Here is a 22930-nt window from a genome sequence, read left to right on the forward strand (position 1 = left end):
CCAGACCAAGGGGCCTGGGGAAGAGCCTGTGGCCTGAGAGAAAGCTGAGCCTCAGAGCTGAACTGTAGCCTCAGAGGCCTAGTGCCCATATTTGGAGAAGCCTGGGAAGGGGCAGGCTGGGGCCTCAGGCTAGTGGGGCATCCAGGACCCAAGGGAACTACAATCAGAAGTTTGGGGCAGCAGACTTCAGACCTAATACTTGGTCCAGAGTTGCTGAGACCTGAAGCCTGGCATTGATGAGCCTCTATCTTTTGTCCACACCACATCTCTCCCCATTTACATGTCCCCAGACCTTGTCGAGCCTGTCTCAACATCTCAGGAACTCACCATTCCCTTCCACTCCACTGCCTCAGCCCTGTCACCAGGCTGGGCTAACCTGGAGGACAGCACCTGGCAGCCTCCTAACCTGCCTGCCCATCTTTGACCTGATCCACTCTCCCCAAAGCAGAGTGGACGTGCTCAAAATGCCAATCTGGACCCGGCCCTTCCTGATATAAAGCCCTTCGGTTTTTCCTGAGAAGCCAAGAGACCTTTGAAGCCTGCATCTCCGACCTCAGGCCCTTCTGTCATTACTACCCACCTCTCGCATGCTCTGGGCACTCTGAGTGGCTCCACCTCCTGGACTATACCCTCTTCCCCGCTGCCTCTGGGCCTTTGCACATACTCTTCCCTTAGCTAGCATGCTCTTCCCACACCCTCTCTCCCCACCCCAACCTGGATGATCCTGTTTGTCCTTCAGGTCTCTCTGATGGCTGCTTCCTCCAGGATGCCTTCTTTGCTTCCCCCAGGCTGGGCAAGTTGCCCCCTGCCCCAAGCTCCATGTTTGCCCACGAAATACACTGGGATTGCCCTTCGACTTGATAAACACTCCTTCCTCTGCCCTCACCATAATTCCCTGACAACCATCACTGGTCAGGTCAGACAGGTTCCTGGGTCAGCTCAGCTGAGCAAGGAGCAAGTCCAGAACACATAAGGGTCTCAAAAACTACTTGACTGTCTTTAAGCTGATTGTTGACTGGCTGTCTTCTTGCATGACTTTCTCTCTGGCGACCACAGCTTGGGGCAAACTGACAGTAAAATTATGGGGGAATAGGGTTGGGGGAGGGAAAATAAGACTCCCTAGCCTACTCTTACCTCAAGGCATCAAAAACCCACCAGGGGCCTGACGCACTGGGCCCTGGGTGCGCGGGGCCTGACATCCATCCAGGCAGCGGAGCTGACTGCTTCTCCCCTTCAGACCTCTCCTCCTCGGCCTCCTCTTCATTCCCCTCCCTCCTAGGCCCTCAGGCCCTGCTCAGGGCAGCCATACACCAGCTGACAGCTGGATGTGCCAGCCCCTGCCAGCCCTCCCCCAGGGTCATGTGACTTCCCTATCCAGGCCCGTGGGCAGACTGGAGTCTAGGCAGACCTCTCCAGCGGCACTGCCGTGGATAGTGAGTTCTCGGTGCTGGGACGCTGGGAAGAGCCTGCCATCAGCAGGCACCGAACGAGGAGATCACTTCCCCCTGGACCTTCCCTTCCACACGCTCCCTGCCATCCTTCCAGGAAGAAGCCCCTGGTGAGTGCCGCCCCAGGGAGGATAGGGCAGGGAGGGCCTTGCTGAACCCTTCATGGTGCTGGAGTGAGGGTCCACCCAGGTTGGGATGACCCCACCCCTCAACAAGGGGCCCACCCTGCAGAGGGGCCAGTCTTTCTGGGGGTGTCTGTACCTCTGTGTGCACCTATGTGTCTGGGGGTGCTGTTGGGTCAAGTCAGAAACACAGAGATTCTGTCATTCACTTGTCTCCCATCTCTATCCCCCAACCCCTGGAGTGATTCCAACCCTTCCTAGGGCGTCCCCGGGTCTCTAACCTCAGCTCCTGCACAGAGGCAGGGCCGGTTCTGGGGAGCTGGGACTGCAGAGGAAGCTGTGTACAGGGGCTGGAGCCAGTGATTCGCACTGTTTAACCCTTCACAGAGGCAGCTGTCCCAGGAGACGTGGACAGCAACCCTGGGGCTCCAGGAACGGCGTGTCCTGTCCTGGCAGCCCCACCCTTCCGCCAGGGGGAGGAGTGCACCAGGCTGGGGTGACGTCAGCTCCTGTGACCAGCCATCCATGGCCTGGGTGCGGGGCGCTCCCATGCAGGGCTGGTAGACCACGGTCACTACCAAGGGCCCCTGCCCTGAGCAGTGGCAGAATTTTGGGGGGCCTCCTCTCTCTGGGCTCTTCTTGGCCTTCAGTAAACTTGAGACCTGAACCTGTCTGAGCCTGGCATGGTCCTTGGGACCTCTGGGAATCTAAAAACCTCCATGCCAGATTCCTTCCCCAGAGATTCAGATCCAGTGGGGCAGGACCCAGGCTTCCAAGTTTTTTAAAAGCTACCAGTTTATATCTGAATCTTTTTTACTATGAAAAATGTTAAGCCCACAGTAAAATGTAGAGGGAGTGATATCACGAACCTTGCATATCCTACCCCAGGATTTACACGGTTGTTTGACCTTTGCCATACGCTTCATTGACTGCTCTAAGGCTAAAGTATTTGAAGTAATTTTGGGACATCATAGCATTTCCCCCCAACGTACCTCAGGAGGCTCTTACATAACCCCAATGCCATTATCCCACTAACAAAACTAACAGCTCCTGAAGAATGGCCACATGGAGTTCATATTCAAATTTCCCCAGTGGCCCCCTGGATGTTTTTTATCGCTTTGTTTAGACCAGGATCCAATCAAGGTATATGGGTCAGTATGTCTTTTAAGTCCCTTTCAATCCCAAACTGTCTATTCCAACCACCTGTCTCCATACCCCCGCCCACCACATTGACTTCCTGAATTAAAGGGCCAGCTGTCTCATAGGAGGGTGAGAATATGGCTGAGTCAGACAGCTCTCAGTACAGAAAGGGAAACTGAGGCCCATGGAGAAAGGGACAGGGAATCTGAGGCAGAACCAGGTCTCCTGGTCCCCTCCTGTGCTGTGCTCCCCCAGAGCCAGCTCTGTATCAGGAATCTGAGAAGCTTGTCCATTGCGAAGGGCCTATGGCCGCTGGGACCCTGCCGGTGTGCTCTGGGGTAGCAGGCCAGGCTGAGCCATCCCGTGTCTCTCCCTGCGTTCTTCTGCTCTGAGCAGGGGACCTGAAAAAATTCTTTACATATGGTTGCTATCTTGTTCACCAGCAGCCACAGGGAATGTCAATCAACTTTATGAGCATTGGGTTGTTCTGGGAAGTGAGATGAGAGGCCAGGAGGAGTCCAGGAATGGGGAATACAGGGGCTCACTGAAAGCCAATACTCTTCCTTATCCAGCAGGGCTGGGACTGTGGGGTCCAGCTGCTACGGGGAGGAAGTGGTTGAGTCGGGTTGCGAAGGACCATGTTCCCTTCAGCTCGGATGTGCCCTCTAGCTCATACGCCTTGTCCCCTCTTCAGAAAGACCTGTCCCTGGCTTTGAGGTCCCTCATACTGTGAATGGGGCCAGGCACCCCACTCCTCAGAACATGCCTCCCCTTGCCACCAGCCAGACACTCCTCAGAAAAAGTAGGGCGTGGTGAGAGAAGAGAGAGGGTCATCAACCTCGATGGTAACTTTTTTTTTAAAGATTTTATTTATTTATTTGATAGAGATCACAAGTATGTGAGAGGCAGGCAGAGAGAGAGGAGGAAGCAGGCTCCCTGCTGAGCAGAGAGCCCGATTCGGGGCTTGATCCCAGCACCCTGGGATCATGACCTGAGCCAAAGGCGGAGGCTTTAACCCACTGAGCCACCCAGGCGCCCCTCGATGGTAACTTTTGAGCTCTTGAAAAACTGCCCCTTGGGAAGGCAGTGGCCCCCAAGCCACTGTCCTGGGCTCTATGAGGGCATGCCTGGCAAAGCCAGGTCCCGGATGTGTTCCCTGTCAGGACCAGGGCTGGCCAGCTGTGGGGTTTGGGCCAGGGACTCCTGCTCAGGGCGGTTCTGGCCCGTCTGCTGCTGCCCTCTGCTGGGGGAAGGCCCACTCACCTTCTCCCTGAACAGGCGGCAGGCTCCTCAGAGTTGGCCAGTTCCAGCCCGTGGTGTGAAGGACCACGACCACATGCTCACACGCACGCACGCACGCACTCGTCTGCACGCTCACATGTCTGCTCCACCCATGACTGCATTTTGACCTTAAAAGGCTGTTTCTTCCTGCATCCATAAAGTTGCCATGCTAACCACTGCCAAAACCTTCTGTCTCTGGCTCAAAGACCTCTTACGTAAGGCAGGTGGCTGCTGATCGCAGTGCTTAGAGAAAGGTGGGGAGGTGCGGGGAAGGGGGTCAGAGGTTGGGAAATGTGCACGTCTAGATGGTTAGCGGTATCCAAGATCCTGGATGCAGCTTCAAGGGGGTGAGGTCCTGAGGGAGTTGGGCAATGCTGCTGGAGCCATTATTAGCCATACCCAACATCCCCAAGGACCTGGGGTGCTGTTATGAGGTCAAAACAAGGTAGGGATCAGGGAGGGAGAAGTCTCTAGCCTCTGCCTTCCCTGGAGCAGCCCTTCCAGGGCCACTGGGATTCTGGAGTCATCTTTGCCCCATGCGTCTCCCGCCCTGACAGCAAGCTCAGAACATTGCTGCTGCTGCTGCTGCTGCCGCCGCTAAGGACATTTGTCAGTGGCTGAAGGGCTTCTAAACTAATAATCGCTGTATTAAAATCGCATTTGGTCCTCAAACTGGAGGAACATTGGGAGATTTTAAATGTTAAGAGAAAAGGAGAGAGACAAAAGAAATCTCTCAAAGGATAAAATCAGCCCCGAAAGAAGTCTGTGTGATAGAGGAATATCTCTAATATTCCCCATTGCTCTGGGGTTCTGGGGATCAAGCCTTCCCTGGGGAACAGACGCTTTGCCAAGCCACATATCTCAGCCATGGCTGAGAAGGTGAGATGTGACGTCCACCAGGGCTCGTTATTGATCCTGTTGGGCCGGGGGGGGCAGGGAGTGGCCACGCACACAGAGGGCCCACCATTCCATGGCCCTTGAGTCATTTTTAGAATGGATTTTAAAACATGCCCCCCACCCCCACAGGAAATAATCTCTTGATTTCCCAGCCTGGATGGCCCCAGATGATACACAGACCTCTGCCACATGAGAAACTCCAAAAATCCTCCTGCCCATTACGACCTAAGCAGTTTTAAATGGTTTTTGGGTCCTCTCCTCTCGAATAGATCTAAAAAAATGCTCCCTCGGGCATTGCAGACATTGAATGGTACTTGTACCAAACCTCTGGCTCCAGCAGGCCTGCAAAATGCACGATAGGACTTCAGAGGCGAGAGGGCAGGCCATAAACCATGCAGCCTTTGAATCTGCAGCTGACCCTGCCTATACAGCAGTCTTCTTTTGCTACAAGCTGCTTCTTAATTATCTTTTCCTCAGAACACTTCCCAGCACCCACCCTCCTCACCCCATCAGATTTACTGGGATGCGATGCTGAAGGCTTCCTTCCACACCTCACCCTCTCAGGCAACCCCCTCCTCCCTGGCCTGATCAGGAGCCAGACAAGCTGGGCACCCCGGGTCTATGTGGCCAGGCCCCCTCTAGGCCTGCGAGTGAAGCAGGCCAGGCTTACCCCCGCTCACAGCCTTCCCTCTGGTCTCCTGGCTGGCCCAGACCACTTTACTGTTGCCCCACCCTCACTGGAGATAGCCCCTCCTCAGGCCTTGATGGCCTACCCCAACTAAGACTCCATCCAAAACCCGTGACACCACACCCACCTTAGGAGACAGCAGTACCTCTGCTAAACTTTTCAGCTAGGACTCCATTTCAGCATAATTTGTTCCCTACGCATCCCCCTGTGATACTCATTATACTTTTAGTATCCGCTGATTGAGAGAATGGATGAAGATTAAAACTACTAGAGGCTCAAGAGTACCTTGAAATGAATTTGTATTTTGGTAATCACAGATGTGTTCGTGTACATGTGAGAGGTTATCACACTCTGAAGGTCCTACTGCTCTGGTCTGAGGATGATGCTTGTGGTGGTGTAGGGTTAGGAAGGTCGTGAGGGGCCTGCTGGTGGGAGCCCTTCACCCATGGCCCTGTGAACCCACACTGCTGAGTGGGCCTCTGGACCCTGTCCACCGGGTGTGAGCTCCAGGTAGGCAGGCCACAGCGGCACAAAGAGTGGAGAGGGCCTCGGATGGGACCCTAGCCCTGAGGCCTTTAGAGGAGAGGGAATGCTCTCTAGCTCCCAAGTGAGCCAGTGGCCTTTGCCAATTCAGCCCCTCAGTTTCTCCACCAGAGATGGGGACTTCAGAAATGGAGATAGGGACTACAGAGCCCATGACCCCAGGATATGCTTCAGAGGAGCGGCTCATGTCATACAGGGTGCATTTCTGCAGGAAGTCTTTGAGTGCCTGGTTCCAGTGGGATCCCTTGCAACTTCCAGGCTCCCTGCTGGGCATCCTGTTGTGGGCACGAGGCCACCAGCCTCACAAACCAGCCCCGAGTCGCAGCGGCCTCTGAGAGCAAAGATGTACCTCTCTGTCAGGCTACATACATATCCAGAACGTTCCAAGGCAGGCCAGGGAGAGAGGACGCGGCAATGGCTTGCCCTCCAGGATCCCACCGGCAGTGGCACAGGGCACTCCCATCCGCATATGTCAGCGGAAGCAAGTCATGGGGCTGCGCCTATCCTCCAAGGGCAAGGAAGTGCAATCACACCACATCCCCGCAGGAAAACCCGAGTGTTTGTGAACAGCACCAACAAGGACCACAGTCAGCCAGCTTGTTTCCATATTACAGGGAGCTGACAGGATTTTGTAAGACCAGGTTCATGACGAACTTAGTCTAAGTTAGAGCCGGTAGAAGTCTGATTGGTGGCCTCATCTGCCATCTTGCCTAAAATGCGAGCAGCAAGCTGGAACAGGGGCTTATCTTCTGTAATTTTTAATGAACTCGGGTTCAGCCTGGGGCAAAAGATTACATAAACACAGATTCTCCGGGAAGAAAAGGTGCCAGCTGCTAGTGATAAGCCAGAGAGGCACTCATCCACCTCGGCCTGGTGGCCTCTGTCCCTGTGTCTAGCATCACTGATACCATCATCTGTCCCCACTCTGGAAGCCAAACACAACTGCAGGCCCTGCTGTCCGTAACCTTCCTTTCAGACCGGGGGCAGGCTGGCTGTCACCCGGGCCCCGTGGGGCTGCACAGACACAGACAGCACCATGGAGCCTCATTCAACCACCAGCTGGACAGTGGGGCCCATCAGAAATTTCAGCCCTTGAGTCTCCTGGAGTGAGCCCAGAGTTATTTCATTCAGGATACAAGCCAGTGACAGGATAGGATGCGGGGACCTGGGCCGTTTGTCCAGGACTCCTGGGGAAGGGGCTTCTAGCTGAGCTCTTCTGGCTGGGGGCATCTCACTCTCTCCCCTCCCTCCCTCGCTCTCTCCCTCTTCTCCTTCCCATGGAACACCAGGGCAGGATGCTGAGTGAGGGTCCAGCTGTGGGGCTATGGAGGGAAGTGTGGGCTGGAGAGCAGACATTTGTCTCCCTCTGACGCACTGAAGGGAGACCAGTGTACTTAGCGAGGGTGTCAGAGGGGGCGTAAGGTCCTGTCTCAGGCAGGCGCCTCACCTGCCTTCCCAGCACCCGAGCTGAGTCAGTCCTGAGAATAACCCACGCAGTGACAAGCCTCGAGGGGTGGGGATGCTTGGGAAAAGGACTCCACAAAGGAATGCTGTGCGTTCTGTCATCTGAGCATCGTGACAAGGCTGTGGCAGTGGGTGGGAAACCAAGACTCAGACGAACATTACCAAGTTCATCCCAGGGGCCTCAGCAAGCTGGTGGGAACACTTGGGAAAGATCTGGGTTCCTGACTCCCTGCCCAGTGCTCTGAGGAAACAGGGCATTGATCAAAGGCCAAGGCCCACACCGATGACAGATGTACCTGTGTGTGGCAAAAGGAAGGTCTGGTTGAGAAAGATCTGTCTGCTTGAATTATTTATTTGGAACTTAAGGGTGAGAACTGAGAAAAATGGAGGTCTTCCCTAGCTCATTCCCATAGAGCAGAAGACTATACCCAGTGACAGAGAGACAACCTTGGGAACAGAAGGTCAGCATCAGTGCCAAGGGGAAGCCACAGAGTACCTCCATGAGCGGCAGCAGAGCCCACCTGCCTAGCTCAGGTACTGATGCCTCTGCTCCCGCTGCCCCTTCCCGCCGACCCATGTCAGAACCACAGACCACAGAGCTCAGGAGCAGGACGACCCTCAGAGATCACCTCATCTGTACCCTAAGGTGAGCCCTGACAGAAATAGCTTCAGTTTCCTGACCTGCTGGGTATAGACTTTTTTTTTAAGGAAGTTCTTTGCACAACATGGGACTCAGACTCACGACTGCAAGATCAAGGGTCACAAGCTCTATGACGGAGCCAGCCAGGTGCCCCAAATCTAGATTTTTTTAGAAGTACAAGCTGATTATCCAGCAGACCCACTACCTCACTACTGACCCACCCTAAGTTTGCATTAGGGAGACAGGAGCATGGGTAAGAAGGGTACGCAGGAGGGCTCGCCTGGGACGCCACCTGGAGGTGTCAGCACTGCTAAGCAGTCCTGGCAAGGCCACGCCTGGTTGGTTGGTTGGTTGGTGCTGGGCCACCTGGGTTTTTCTCTCCTACCTTCCTTCTTGCCTTCACCACATCTGCCAAGTAGGACTGGGTTTGCCAAGCAACTGGGCTACCTTATCCTGTATCAGCTTGTCCCTGCACTGATTTCAGACTTGCCTCTGCATCTAGATGCCTCCTACTGACTTCTCAGCTCGTGGAACAGGCTCCAAGTGGGGCTCCCTCTGTGCTATCTGGGAGCAGACCCGGAGGGAGGCCGAGCCTGCTGCGTCAGCACAGCCCCTCGCCATCAGGCCTCAGGCTCCCCCTGCCCTGGCCACCTGGCCCGGCCACCCTAACCTCCCCAGTCCTGCTCTGGCCATACGTGCAGCTCTCAGAAGCCTCGTCCTGCACCCAGCAGAGCAAATGCACACACCAGACAACACACCTCCCCCTTCCTAGAGGGGCACTCTGTGGCCTGAAAATCAGTAGCCAGTGAGAGAGAGAGAGAGAGAGAGAAAAACCCCTGGGGGCGAGCAGGGGGTCTCTCTGAGCTGGGGTCCTGAACAAACTGATAGGCACTCCACGCATGGAGTTGGCTGGCCATGCTCATGGTCTGCACTGAAGGTCGTTTAGAGCGTTAATCATGTCCAGGGCTGCCTAGCTTGGTGGCATCTTTGGCCAGGAGTCCAGCGGAGGAGAGAGTATTAATAACTTGGCGGTGATGGGCACCCCTGTGGGAATGTCCTCTCAGGCGGGACAGGACAAATGTGGCCAGAAGATCCTCCCCTCACAGTGTCTCCTTGGGCACTAAGACAAAGTCAGGGTGTCTTTCGGGGCTGTATTCCCAGCCCAGAGTTCCGGCAGGAGGAAAAGGGAGCAGAAGTTCATAAGGAATAAGGCCCCAAGACCAACAGTCCCCACTTCCTCCTTTCTTGCCCCTGGCCTGCACCAGAGCCCGGTCAAGGCACTGCAGGCCCCACTTCCCTCTTGTGCAAAGTGGCGGTGAGAAACACGGCCTTCCTTCCAACCCAGAGCTGTTGGAAAAATATGATCACTAAGGCAATAAGGCTAGAAATAATTACAACAAATCACATTTATTGAGGACTTAGCTCTGGGCCCTCAGCCAACCTTTTCATGGGCTTTATCTCAATGTTGTCCTATGTCCATAAAGTATCCTTACTATTTCACTTTACAGATGGGGAAACTGAGGCCCAAAGAGGTTTGGTAACTTCTTAGAGTCACATGGCAATTATGTCTTGAAGATGTGACGCAGACGGGTGTGCACAGCTGTGCTGACAAAACCAAAGTTTTGCTGTGCCCCCCGGGCCCCTGCGAGACACCAAGCACCCTGACAGCAGAAACTTTGCTCTCTCCTTGGGCCTGCAACCAACGTTCCCAAAAGCAGGCAGGAAACACGATATGAGGAGTTAAACACAATCTCGGCACTCTGGAAGCCTATGGTTGTGTGTGTTATTTGCTTTTTCAAAAATGCTAAACAGGATGGGATTCAGAGAAGTCTATCTCTCATCCTGGCTCCCCAGAGCAACCACAGTACCAGTTTCTTGTAATGGATTATTCTAGAAGTGACGGAAGCCTCTGTACAATCTGTTCAACTACCAGTGGGCATGGCTGGGAACTGTGTGTCCTTCCACTCCTCCCAGGACCTTGTCTCCCTCACACCATTTCCACCTTCCTCCTCTGCTTTCCAGGGGCTCCCTCCCAGGCCAACAGACAGAGGGACAGCTGTGCTATGATGAGGATCAAGGCCACTAAGGAGACAGCTGAGCCCCACTGACGGCCCCACCCCCTGTACGGGAGCTGCCCAGGCCTTCCTCTAGTGGACACATGGTTGTGCAGGACAGCAAAGATGCTGGGGAGGCCAGAGTGGGCGTGCGGCTAGAGCCCTTCCTGCACCAGGTCGGGGGGCACCTGAGCGTGATGAAGTACGATGAGCACACCGTGTGCAAGCCTCTCATCTCCCAGGAGCAGAGGTTCTATGAGTCTCTGCCTCTGGCCATGAAGCGCTTCACCCCGCAGTACAAAGGTGAGTGTTCCCGGCAGCCGGCTGCAGCTCTGTGTGGCCATCGCAGGCCAGGCTCCTGGACGCCCCCCCAACCCCCACCGCCTCCCCAGGTTGCCATGGAGACAGGCCCCCTCCCCACAGTCTGGCTGGCCCTCACTGTCCTAGTTTCTCTGAACTCTTCAAGCCTCCAGGCCTGGAGTCTAATACCATTTGGCATCCCTACAAACGAGCTCAAGCCACTAGGCTTCGAGGAATTGAGCGTGGGGTGAAATGATACCCCGGCCCCACCCTGCTCTGCTAGGGAGTCTGCTCTGTGGTTCAGGGGTGCCATGGCTGGGCCATGTGACTGGGGCTGGGGAAGACAGGGCAGGCCAAGGCCTCTTGTCCCTCCATCTGGAGACCCAGGTGGATGGTTGGAGCCTCAGGCCTGGGTCAGGGCATGAAGGAGCAGGGACCTGACATGTCTAAGAGATGAGAATTCCTCATTCTCACCTAGTGACCAAGCCGGGGCCATGGGCTGCCTTCCAGGTAGAGCTGGGGAAGCGGGGCACAGAGCCGTGTGTGTTCTAGATCTGAGTACAAGGTGGGTTCAGGGGGGTGAAGGCTGGTTGGAGGTGAAGCTGGCTGGCCGCCAGCTGTGGGCCTCCAGGCAGAGGCCCTCTGGGCAGCTGGCCAGCATCCACGAGGCAGGCCTTTTGATCACACCCAGCCTTCAGTAAATGCGGCTCACAGGGCTCAGGGCAAGAACGCTGGCCTTGAACCCCTCAATGGGACGAGTCCCCAGAGAAAAGATCTCTTTTAAAGGTTTTAAATGTTGTGACTACAAGCTTCTGCCCTCGAATATGCATCAGCAGTAAAAGTAATGATAATATCCAAGCAAGTCAGTCAAAAACTTACTTGAATTTCAATGATCAAAATAACCAGGAAAAATGGGGCCTAGCTCTGTGGGTGTTTCTTAGAGTGTGCTCTGGGACTGACCAAGGCTGGTATAGGGGTTCACATGGAGATTCCCAGGCTCCCTTCTACTCCTATGAACCAGAACCCCTGGGGGCAGGGCCCAAGAATCTGTATCCAGCATTCAGACTGAGATCCACTGTTGGGGGCCAAGGCCTTGAGCCCCAAGCACCGCTTCAGTGCCGGCTTGCGAAGACCTTCTGAGAGTCTGAGATGAGGCCTGTGAGCACCACATGCTGGGAGAGAGGGGGGCAGGTGGCTGGTGCGTGGCCTGTGCAGGCCTCCCCTGGGGCCTCTGGGGCTGCAGGCCGGGGTTGCCCATCTGTTGTCGTCACTGCCCATGTCGTCAGAGCACCCACTGGAATGAATGTCTGTCCTTTCGCAACGGAACTCAATCTACCAAAGGGGTGGCAGGACCCTGCGTGGAGGGGCCTCCTGCCCGCAGCATTTCACGCCTGTTGGACATGGCTCTGGAGCTGAGGCAGATGGCCGGGGCAGCCACAGGCAGAGCAGGAAAGTGAAAGAGGCTGCTTGGTCTGCAGGACCCCATTCTGATGCCCTCCCTGGGTCCTGTCTACAAGTGCCCATTCCTCTGAGGGAGGAGGGGGAGAACAGCACCCCTCCTGGGCACTCTCGGGCACTAGTCTACTGTCCAGACCCCTACTCTAGCCTGCCTCCCAAGCTAGGTCAGGGGGTCATCTAGCCCAATAAGGACGTGATGTGCCTTACCCAGAGTCACTCAATGAGTGACCTCAGGTCAGGGGGACTTGAATGCCCACAAGGCTGCCACAGGGGGTTTCCCCCAGAGAGGCGCTGTTTCTGTAGTGGCCACTGTGTGCCATGGAGCACAGCCTCTCCCTTCTCATAGCTCTGCACTGTGATGAAATCAGAGAGTGCTGGGCAGGAACGTCACTCCCAAGGCTAGCCTCCCCATGCCAGGAGCTTGTCCAGACCTTTTGATGGGCTCCTAGGGCAGGATAACATTTTGGACCTGCATCTCTCTGCCTCCCAGTGTACCTGTCAGCTTTGGGTGAGCAAAGACATACTCCTAAGTCTGGCTGGTTAACAGACGAGCCAGATTCATATTATACACGCCGGCAAATAAATGCTCTCATGAGCTTAAAAATAAATACATGACAGAACATTCCCGGAGGCTGGGGAAGCTGCTTGGCCAAGCCAAAATTGCTGAGATGCTCTGGGCATGGCAATTGTGGCAGTAAGCACTCTTGTCTGCCCGGCTGGCGTGACTGCAGGCAAAGCTCTGGCTGTCCCCCACTTACCCCCAGCCAGGCAGAGGCGGCAGAGTGTGGGGGGCCCATGTCCCTCCGGGCCTAGCTCCCATGGACACACAAAGCAAGCTGGAAGCCAGGCTGGGACCAGCACAATCTTGACTAAAAACCAAGCCAAGCCCCAAGACGTTTGGATTCCAATGACCGGCTGCTTAGGTTTAGAGAAGGCAACCTGAGATCATCTGCAGCAATCTGCTATGCATCTCCGGCTTCAGAGCAAAGTCTGGGCTGAGCTGGAGAGAGATGTGGGAGAGGGGAGAAGACAGATAGGTGGAGACACAGAACCAGAGGCGTGCAGGAAGATGGAGAGGCAGGAACACGAAGTCTGGCTGGGTAGCTCTGACAATATGAGAAATAGAAATGATTTTTGGATTTTATTGGTTTTGGGTTATTTTGCACCTCTCCTCGCCTCCATTTATTGAGACAGTCAGATCTGATGAGATCAGACAAGAGCTGGAGCCTAGAGAAGCAGGAGAAGGTCATGTTTCTTGTCCTTCCAGGGAGGCCTCCTGGGGCTGGGGCTCCCCAAGACAGTGGTTTCTGGTGAGCGTGTCCCAATCCCACAGTCCCACAGCAGAAAAGGCCAGAGGGTGAGCTGAACTTTACAAAAGACCCAAAAGGGCCATGCCCTTGGCTGGCACACCGTCCTGGGCTCCCCAGCAGCCACGAGGCTCCAAGCTCCCCAAGGACAAGCACAGACGCTAGCGCGCTCTCCTTTCCCCATGGTGGAGGGGTGGGCTCTGGGGCCAGCGCCAGCTTCCAGGTTGGCCCTCCCTGGAGCAAGCAGAGTGGCCCTCCTGCCTGAGGAAAGAGGAATGGCAAGAGAAACGCCGCGTCCTTAGGCTTCTTGGCACTCCCACCCCTCTGAACCAATGGCCTTCTCAAAACAGGTTTCTCTGTTCGCTCCCATGGAACAGAAGGGCCGAACCAAATGTGATGAGGACACAGCAGGAGCGTTCCTCATCCACACACAAGTAAACACAGCATGACAACACTGGAGTTTCCCAATAACGTCCTTGGCTCCGTGTTACAGCTTGTTCCCTCTTCCATAGCCATGTCTGCTGTGGCCTTTCTCAGAGCTCCGCCCCTTACTGTGTGACCTTGGGCAAGTCATTCCATCTCCCCGAGTCCCCGTGATACAGGCAAGGGCCTCGCAGGCTTGCTGTCACTCAGTGGTAACAGACGAACACGGCACTGATTAGCATGACTGCAGTTCCTTCCCCAACCTGCCATCAGCCCCTCACTCTCCCAGGTGGAACCCCTGGGTTCAGGTAAACGACAAAATGCCAGGTTCAGGGATAGTATTATTAGTTGTATCATTATTAATTCACAAGATTCAGGGGCCTGAGATGAGCTGAGGCAACACAGAATTTTTTTAAGGAGCTAGAAAAAACTGAATGTCACTCTCGGGCTGCGAAATTAGGGCACTGGGAATCTGAGATGACAGGACTAGCCCAGAAAGGCCGCTGAGCTAGGCACAGATGGCCCTGAAGAGCGACTTGCTGAATTAGAGAGCAGCCCTGGAAATGAACGTCTGCACTGACCAGCCTGGGCAGGGACGCAAGCAGAGAAATCAGCTGCCTTGAGCGCTGGTTCAGCAAAAATTACCACTCGTGCTGAGAAAGTGACCAAGTGGCAGGGGAGAAAATAAATACCTGAGGGGGACCTGATCACATGCAGCCCACCCAGGTCAGAGTCCCAGCAGGCAATGAGCGGTGTGCCGAACGGGCTTTAAATGAAGAGAGTTTTCAAAAGGATGGCTCATAGACATGCACGTGGGATTAAGGGAACTGGGGGCGATGAGGCACGCAGGGACCAGCACCCCTGAAAGGCTGTGACCACCCCTAGGCCTGATGGGAATGGGGTCACGGACCCAGTGAGAGGGAGGCCACAGAAGGACAGGACCATGCTGTGACAGGGAGGAAACCAGGAAGATAAACACCTCGATCTTTCTTTGGCTCCAGTCCATCTCCTGCCGATGTCCTTCCTTGGCCCAGCCCCTGGGAAATCAGGGGCACAGAAGCCACTGGTGCACTTCACAGGGTCAGCCTGCCAGGCACAAAGCAGGGTGGAGCCAGGTGCCGGGTGGCCTGGAGAGAGAAGGAGCCACTGGAACAGTCAGGGATCAGGGGCAGGAAGAACAGGGAACCGAGGACTCCAAAGCTACTTGCGGGGCTATCTCCCCTGACACTGCCAAGAGCATAGCTCCACCTCCAGCAGAACTTGGGCGAGGCCAGGCACCCATTTAGGGCAGATGCTGAGCCCCATGGGGGAAGGCCTGGACTGTGCCGCCAGAGCAAGAAATCCAACAGGGGTGACCACAGAGCCGCTGACATGCGTGCCAGACCTAATTACCCAACCTGGCCCCTGTCCCGGAGAAGCCAATTAGCATGTTTGTTCACTGGGTCTCCTCACACTCTCCACGCTCACAAGCAGCGTTCAGAGCGGGCTGCTGTGCCTTGATTACAAACTCGATGGGCAGGAGTTACCGTAGCTGGAGAAATCCCACCAGCCTCCTGTTTTCTATCAGAGAACCATGTTCTGTCAGTAATATTCATAGGCTGTGGGTCTAACTGAAGGAGATGGCGGGCATCCGTGTTGAAGCCAGGATGGTGGGTATGGGAGAGGTCTAAAGGATGGGGACAGAGAGGCCGAGCCCAGGAAGGCTGTCTGAGGCAGGCTTCCTGGAAGAAGCTGGTTAGACAGAACGGGAAGGGAGAGAGAAAGGATGATGAAGGAGGCACAGGAAGTTATGGGATGGGCCCCAACTTCCCTCACGGCCTTCCTGAGGCACAGGGGCCCTCTTGGCGGAAGACCGGCTCCGATGACCCTGGGTTGGGCCCCACTGGAACAGCTCTGTTGTGCCTGGGAAGGTGCCAGTGTGCACCAAGGAATCAGAAGGTGAGGACAAAATGTACGGGGCTGGCTTTGTTCAAAGCTCATAAGGGCAGAGAGATACAGGGAAGGAGAGCTAACGCCCTGACCAGCCCAAGGCTATTTTCTGCAGGCTCCGCGGCCCTGGGCTCATTTTGGAACGGTCCCCGTAGCTCTTCCTTGAGAGAGCAGTTAGGGAAGTGGGGGGAGTGTTGATCAGTGCCCTTAAACTGCAATTCAGAAGGATGTCACGCCTTGCAACATGTCCACCAGGTAAATTCTATCTGGTTTCCCCCCTTCCCCTCCCCCTGTGTGCTCTGCAGGCACCATCACGGTGCACCTCCAAAAAGACAGCCGAGGCCATCTCAGCCTGGTGGCCACCCCGCTGAAGGAGAACCGGGGGCCCTTCAAGGTCTCCACGGAATCGGCAGCAGTGGCAATATGGCAGACGCTCCAGCAGACCACCGGCAGCAGTGGTGGCGCCCACCCCCTCGTCCAGTGGCAGCTGGCTCACTCGCTCGAGGAGAGGTAAGGGCCGCATGGCAGGATGACAGCTAACCTAGCAGGGACCAGCTCTGCTCCCACCTGCGCCAAGGCCCACAGCTTCCCAACAGGGCCGAGGAAGTGACACATTCCCAGGAATCTCCTTCTAGAAACATCCAGGTGACCAAAGGAAGGCATGAGTTTTCCTTTATGTGGTTTCAGAGGGGGGACTCCACAATGTATTTATCTCAGAAGCTGGCACATACGCAGGGTCCTATACGGAACAGGCATTTCAGCACATACTTGTTTAATTAAATACTTATTTTACGGAGACTGTGCAGTGTCTCCGGGTGGGGGTGGGGGGAATACAGAAACCCAGAAAAGTTGACGCAAGGGACAAATGGCTAATGGCAGTCCGAAGTCACCATTCCCCAGCAGTCAGGAAGGGACTAGGAGAGAGGTCAACACAATCCCCCTGCACCCCTCACCCCCACCGTGGATCTCAGAGACCAGGCAGCTCAGGGCACCCAAGTTCCCAGAGAAGTCTCCAAAACCTCTCTGATAATGTTAGCCGACCTTTCTCAGATGAAAAGGACCCCTGGGGACTTACAAAACATTTATAGGAAACAAAAGGGAGCTAATACAATGAAAGTGCCTCCTTTCTCCAAGGAGCACAGCAGATCTAATTACCTCTCTTGGCTCAGCGTCAGGAAGCAGGTACGTATTATCACCATTTCACAGATGGGGAAGCCGAGATGCAGAGGACTGGAGAGAAGGCAGACCAAAGATGCAGGATTCCCGGCCCTAAGGGCATTTTGAGGTCTCAAGGAAATAGTGCCACAACACACTCACAGCCTAAAATCCCAGCCTTCTGATTCCAGGCAGGGTTGCGGTCCCCACACTGCATCATCTCGAGAGTGCAAGAGGAATCCAGATCACTTACGAGTGAACTTAAACCACCTCAGCCCTCTGAGGAGGCGCCAGGCTCTAATGAATTCTTCTGGGGTTCGGAGAGACGCCCTGCCAGGGCTGCAATGTGGCCCGATCTGGTGCCCAAGGCCTGAATGGGGCAGCAGGGGTACTCTGAGGCCCTGTAGGCAGCCTGGAGAGCAGCTAGGGGCTGTCCCTATCACAGCCCAGCCCAGGAGAGCCCTGTCTGAGGGACGGGCACCTACCCCCAGCCCTCCGGCCACAGCTGCTGGCCATGGCTGCTCTGACTGCCATGTGCTTCCCTCTCCCACAGACCGGCCACGTCGCTCTTGAGGTCCGAGTTCCATCTCAATGCCCCAGTCTCCACGCTCGTGGAAGACGTTAAAGGGAACCAGGCTGAGAGGAGAAGCTTTAACCCGTGGGGATTGCAGTGCCACCAAGCCCACCTGACCCGCCTGTGCACCGAGTACCCGGAGAACCAGCGGCACCGTATCCTTGCCGGCACTCCCTGCTGCCTGTCAGAGGCCAGGGCAGCGGGGGGAAGGGGGTGACAAAGACAGGCAGACAGGGGAGCAGGGGTGGGAGGGGGAGACACAGACATGGGTGCCAGGACGGGGGGGGGGGGCAGGGAGAGACCAGTTCAAGGGAGACATGGAGGCACAAGCCCTCAAATCTGGGACCTAGAAGACATCTAATCCCTCCAAAAAATAAAAAAAGAAAGAAAAAAGAAAAAGAAAATCAGAGATTATGGGGGAAGTCGGACTGGGAATTAAGCTGAACATAATGCCCATGGCCAGGCCTCTGGCTATGTCGCGGCTCCCACCTGAGCAGAGGGGCTGGGCTGAGGGTGTCTGTTGGCAGACAGGAACTATGACAGCCATGCTGGGTGGGGGTGGCAGGGGGCTCAGAGGGCTGGGTGGGTTCCCCACACCCCAGCCTCCCTTCTAGCCCTCCAAATTCTCCCCGCAGATGTCTCCCTGTGGAGCTGATGGGGTGTGGGGGTGCAGTGCCCCCTCAGGGCAGTGCCCGAGAGGGAGACTCTTAGGGGAGGCACTCCCCACTACCACCTCAGGCTGCCATGTTCTCAGTGAGTACATTTAGGCTTGAAATACCCTTTTGTCAATGCTGGGCTCCTTCTGCAAACGGGTGACTGGTTCCACAGTATTTACTAAGACACATCTGCAACCCTAATCCCTAAGAAGCTTTTGCAGGATAATTACTCCGCTGAAATTAATATTCCTGCAACTCATCTCCAAAGCTAACATCAACCCACTTCTCCCAAAAGGTATTGGCCCATTCAGTGACTCAAGGTTTTAGCCTTATGATTTTCTGCCGTAAAATGTAAATTGGGCATGGCCTGCCAGGGATTTCACGCCTGCATTTAAATTTCAACCTCCGAGCAGAAAGGAAAAGAAGCTCCCAGAGTCATAAACTCCCCCTAAATAAATGGACTTCTTAAAGCAGCCTGCTAGGCTAATACTTTGCATTCTTAAGAGGGGTGATGGGCTTGTCCGTGCGGAGCAGGGGGAGAAGGAATGGCACTCTGAAAAGGGGGTCCCGGGCAGTCATGGGGCCGTGTGAACTGCCTCCATAGGGGCCGCAGCCTTCCAGTCCACAGAGCCTTCCTGAACTTAGCCTGACCAGGGTTTCTGCTGCTGGAAAATGTCGTGTCACAGTACAAGCACCCCTGTATCCTGGACCTGAAGATGGGGACCCGGCAGCACGGGGATGACGCATCTGAGGAGAAGAAGGCTCGTCACATGCACAAGTGCGCGCAGAGCACCTCGGCCTGCCTGGGTGTGCGCATCTGTGGGATGCAGGTAGGCGGCAGAGGGCCCGTCGTGGGGCTGGGGGTCCTGGTGTGTCCACTGCGGACACCGCCGCCCACAAAGCCAGCCACAAAGGAGGGTTTGCGGTAGGTGGAATTTCCCAGGGGCCACGTGGAGCCTGTCCACGTGGAGAGCAGACCTCTGGTGACAGTGTGTGAGCAGGGGCTGGGGAGAGAACAGAAAAAGAGCTTCTCTGTGCACTCCGTGGCTTCCTTGGTCTCTGGAAGGGTAGAGCTGAACACTCTCCTTCTCAGGGGCCATAAGGCACTCTGCTCTTCAAATTCCTACTGCATGTCTTCTGGGGTTTTTTTGCTGTCTGTTCTGGTTAAAGAAGTGGGAAGGTCGTGGCCTGTTCAGCTGAGGCAAAGGAACAGTTCATTTTTTTATTGCCCAGACTCTACCCCATTTTTGCAGCTGACGTGGCTCATGGCAGGGGCTACAGAACCAGAAGAAATCAACTTTCCCCCACTCGTTTGCTCTTACCGTCTATCTTCTCAAAGCAAAACCAGACACTGATTTGATGGTACACGTTGAGGCTTTCCTTAATTGAAACTGCCACCCCTTGAAGCTGGAAGTGGAGTCTATAAATTTGTTGCACAGATGTCCCTCGGAAGGCTTGGAATGCAGTCCTCAAGAGAATGGAGTGTGATGATTCGGGGTGTAAACGGAATCTCTCTCCGGACCTCCAATCTTCTGAAAACGATCTGATTTATTTAGATAGTGACAAGTGTCATGTGTTTATGATGGCTAATTTAACAGCCCATCTCCCGCCCTCCAAAGCAAGTCTATCATAGCCTTCTGATTTTTTTTCCCCCTACACTGATTTTCCATACACATACCACGTAATCTGAAGGTGGGAAAGACTTGAGAAACTGTCTTGGCCACATATGGGCTGCCCTTTCCAGGTGTGCCAGACAGAAGTAAGCCAAGTCACGGCCACGCCAGCCACTGGCCTCAGTACAGCCTCTGAATGAATGGGAGCAGCTGCCACTGTCCCCCCATCAGCATCTTCTCCATCTGCTTCCTTCTGGTGGCCAAGACATGACGGGGGGAGGGGGGAGGAGCTGGTGCCAAGTAGGAGCCACCAGCCCCGCAGAGCTGCTGCGATCCTCCTCCCTGGGTTCCCCTCAGTGGCACTGGCTCCTGGAAAACCCCATCTCTTCCTCATCCAGCCTATCTTCTTATTGTTTTATCTTCAGTCAACCCTGCTCTACCCCAAAAGCCATGACAGTTTCCTTAGAATCTGCAGAGAAAGGATTTTACAAACTTTACTGGGGAAAATTGAATCTAGTTGGCTTTCCAAGGCCATTGGCTGCGATCTCAGATTCCTGCTAAAGCGTTCTAGCTTGGATTCGCTAATATTTGAATTGAAGAAGGCCAGGAGCCAGGGTTTAAATCACGATTTGGAGGATGACACTGGAAATTCACAGCAAAGGCGATCCAGAGCTTTTTGTTACGGGTGGAGGGTCACCTTCATGGGGTGAAGGATATGTAGACCTTGAATTCCTATTAAGGGCTTGCAGAGAAAGCATTTTAAAATGTGAAAGTTCCCCTGGCGCTTGATGGAAGATCATCCTTCCATTCATTTCAGCCATTCCTGCCCTGCATCTCCCAGAAATCTGTTTATATATCACGCTAGCTTGTAACCCCGCAACCACAGCAGTGGCAAGCTTTCTCTTGAGTTGGCAATTCTTCACGTTTTCTTTCTTTTTTTATTATCAGGTTTATCAAGTTGATAAGAAGCACTTTCTCTGCAAAGACAAGTACTACGGAAGAAAACTCTCTGTCGAGGGCTTCCGACAGGCCCTCCATCAGTTCCTGCATGACGGAACCCGCCTCCGGATGGAGCTCCTGGAGCCCATCCAGTGCCAGCTCCGTGCCCTCCTCTCGGTCATTAGAAGCCAGAGTTCCTACCGGTTCTACTCCAGCTCTCTCCTCATCATCTATGATGGGCAGGAGCCACCAGAAAGGACAGCCCACGGCAGCTCTTCTGGAGGTGTCAGCAAAGTTGACATCCGGATGATCGACTTTGCCCACACAACATACAAAGGCTCCTGGGACGAGCGCAACTCTTACGATGGACCAGATACAGGCTATATTTTTGGCCTAGAGAACCTCATCCAGATCCTGCAGGATATTCAAGAGGGAGAATGAGGCTTGTTGGGCCTATCCAGATTTTTCTAGAGTATAGTTCTCACAAGGGACCTACTGGTAGCCAGGGTACTCCAGACACGGTCAGATGTCTTTTTGTGATAATGCTAGCCACATTCAAGAGCCACACAGGCCAGAGGATATTAATGGCTGCTACAGAAACTAGCTCTGGAAGTAAGTTCACATCCTCTGGCATCTTCTGCTAATGCCGGTTATCCAAGGCTGGACAGCCAGAGTGGAATGGCACTATCATGGAGTACACTGGAGGGCTGTGGCATGAGGGAGAAGCCAGCGTTACAGTAAGATTCTAGAGAATTTGCGTTGAAAAATGCTTTTTTGTTGTTGTGCTGACGTCTTGGCAAGCTATGAGGCAAAAAACTCTACTTGAAGAAGACCAGAAGAGTGAGGTCACAAGTGTATGGTTTTTTCTGCTCACACAGGCAGCCCACCCCAAGAGCAGACAGAGCTCACGAATGACTGTCTCTTACCTTCCTAGGAGGCATTTCGGTGGGGCAGGAACACATGGGACTGATCTGCCCGTCTTGCCAGCTTCCTACCCAGGGTCTGAATGGGCAAGGGCAAACCACACACAGTCCTGGCAAATCGAGCCCCTGGGTTCTCCATTTCTGCCTGAGGAAATGAGGGTCTCTTTCTAGACTTCCGGGTACCTATTGGAAGTGATGCCTCTGTGCAGTTCTGGCCACAAACCAGCTCATAAAGCACAGTTCGGGGGGGGGGGGGGGGCTGCCGGAAGGATGAGCAGTGCTGTTAAATCACACTATCTGCTTTCTATTTATTTATTTTGGGGGTGGGGTGGGGAGTCGGGAGAGAGAAGCCTGAAGGGCCAAGCAATCCAGGCGCAATGTTTACAAGACTGGTGGACAAGTGTAAATACGGAACAAAGAGCAAACAGTTCTAATTAATTCCTTCTTCTGCAGCGTGGAAACCTATTACAATGCCCTTGAGTCGAGCACGAAGATACGTTACCCAATTAGGGAAATAAATTTGTTAATAAAATTGCTGAGGTCACCAGTGATTATTTGGTGTACCTTATTACTCTTTCTGTTTGTTTATTCTGGTCATCACACTGTATGGCATTTCCACTTTATGGGTGACTAGAACAGTTCACCGATCTCCTGCAATCCTTTGGGGGTCCCAGGGGGGAAATGGGAGCTAATCAAATATTTCCATGTATCTACAAGGCACGTACCAGACCTCGTAAGTTGTCCTTTTATCTAAACTTCTTTCTACAATGCAAAGTCAAATAATTTTTATATTCTCCTGGCTAATTACAATCAACCTTCAAAAAAGCCACACTCACAGAAGGAAAGAGTCCTGGATTAAAAAAAAAAAATTTTTTTTTTGGTTGTTTAATTGTACGATATATTATATGGATTTCGAAGTAAGTTAACTTCCCTAATTATGTTTGGCTGAGGTAACGACATGATTAATTTGCATTTTCTGCACCCATGGTGGGAGAATTGAGTCAAAGTACATTGGGTGGCAAAAAGGAAGTCAGCCGAAAACTAAATATTTGCTAATGACAAAATGGAGCCCTAAATATTGCTTTTACTAGGCCACTTCCTTGCTGGAAAATCTGCTTCAACTAAGTCCAAAGCTTCTGCTTCCTGGCCCCGTTCTCAGCCCTGGGCGCTGTGGGACCTACCTGAGGATGGGGGTGGGGGGGGGGACAGCAGGGGGCAAGGACAAGCCTCAGCTAGAATGGAAGTCTTTTAGGGCTGGCTGGCCCATATCCGTAACTGTGCCACACTCACTCTCCTGGCCTCATCCATGTGACCTATCTTCCCTCAGTTCCTCCTTTATCCAGCAACGCCCTTCACAGGAGCCCTTCTCCCCACTC

General features: G+C 54.1%; 1 protein-coding gene across 1 annotated transcript; it reads left to right on the forward strand.

The window, feature by feature from the left end:
- Window positions 1-1380: 1380 nt before the first annotated feature.
- Window positions 1381-22125, forward strand: IP6K3 (inositol hexakisphosphate kinase 3). The gene is made up of 6 exons (XM_059178612.1): window positions 1381-1558; window positions 10246-10580; window positions 16000-16204; window positions 17403-17578; window positions 18734-18909; window positions 20641-22125. Exons 2-6 carry the CDS (start codon window positions 10382-10384, stop codon window positions 21070-21072), a joined length of 1188 nt encoding a protein of 395 aa, XP_059034595.1. The 5' UTR covers window positions 1381-1558; window positions 10246-10381; the 3' UTR covers window positions 21073-22125.
- Window positions 22126-22930: the final 805 nt, after the last annotated feature.

This window comes from Mustela lutreola, chromosome 6, assembly GCF_030435805.1.
Source record: "Mustela lutreola isolate mMusLut2 chromosome 6, mMusLut2.pri, whole genome shotgun sequence".
Classification (NCBI taxonomy): domain Eukaryota; kingdom Metazoa; phylum Chordata; class Mammalia; order Carnivora; family Mustelidae; genus Mustela; species Mustela lutreola.

Bases quoted from the DNA above. Each gene is read 5' to 3' on its own strand.
- IP6K3 (XM_059178612.1), top strand. From the start codon at position 10,382: ATGGTTGTGCAGGACAGCAAAGATGCTGGGGAGGCCAGAGTGGGCGTG. The intron at 10,581-15,999 runs GTGAGTGTTCCC...TGTGCTCTGCAG, and splicing joins CTTCACCCCGCAGTACAAAG to GCACCATCACGGTGCACCTC. The intron at 18,910-20,640 runs GTAGGCGGCAGA...TTTTATTATCAG, and splicing joins TGCGCATCTGTGGGATGCAG to GTTTATCAAGTTGATAAGAA.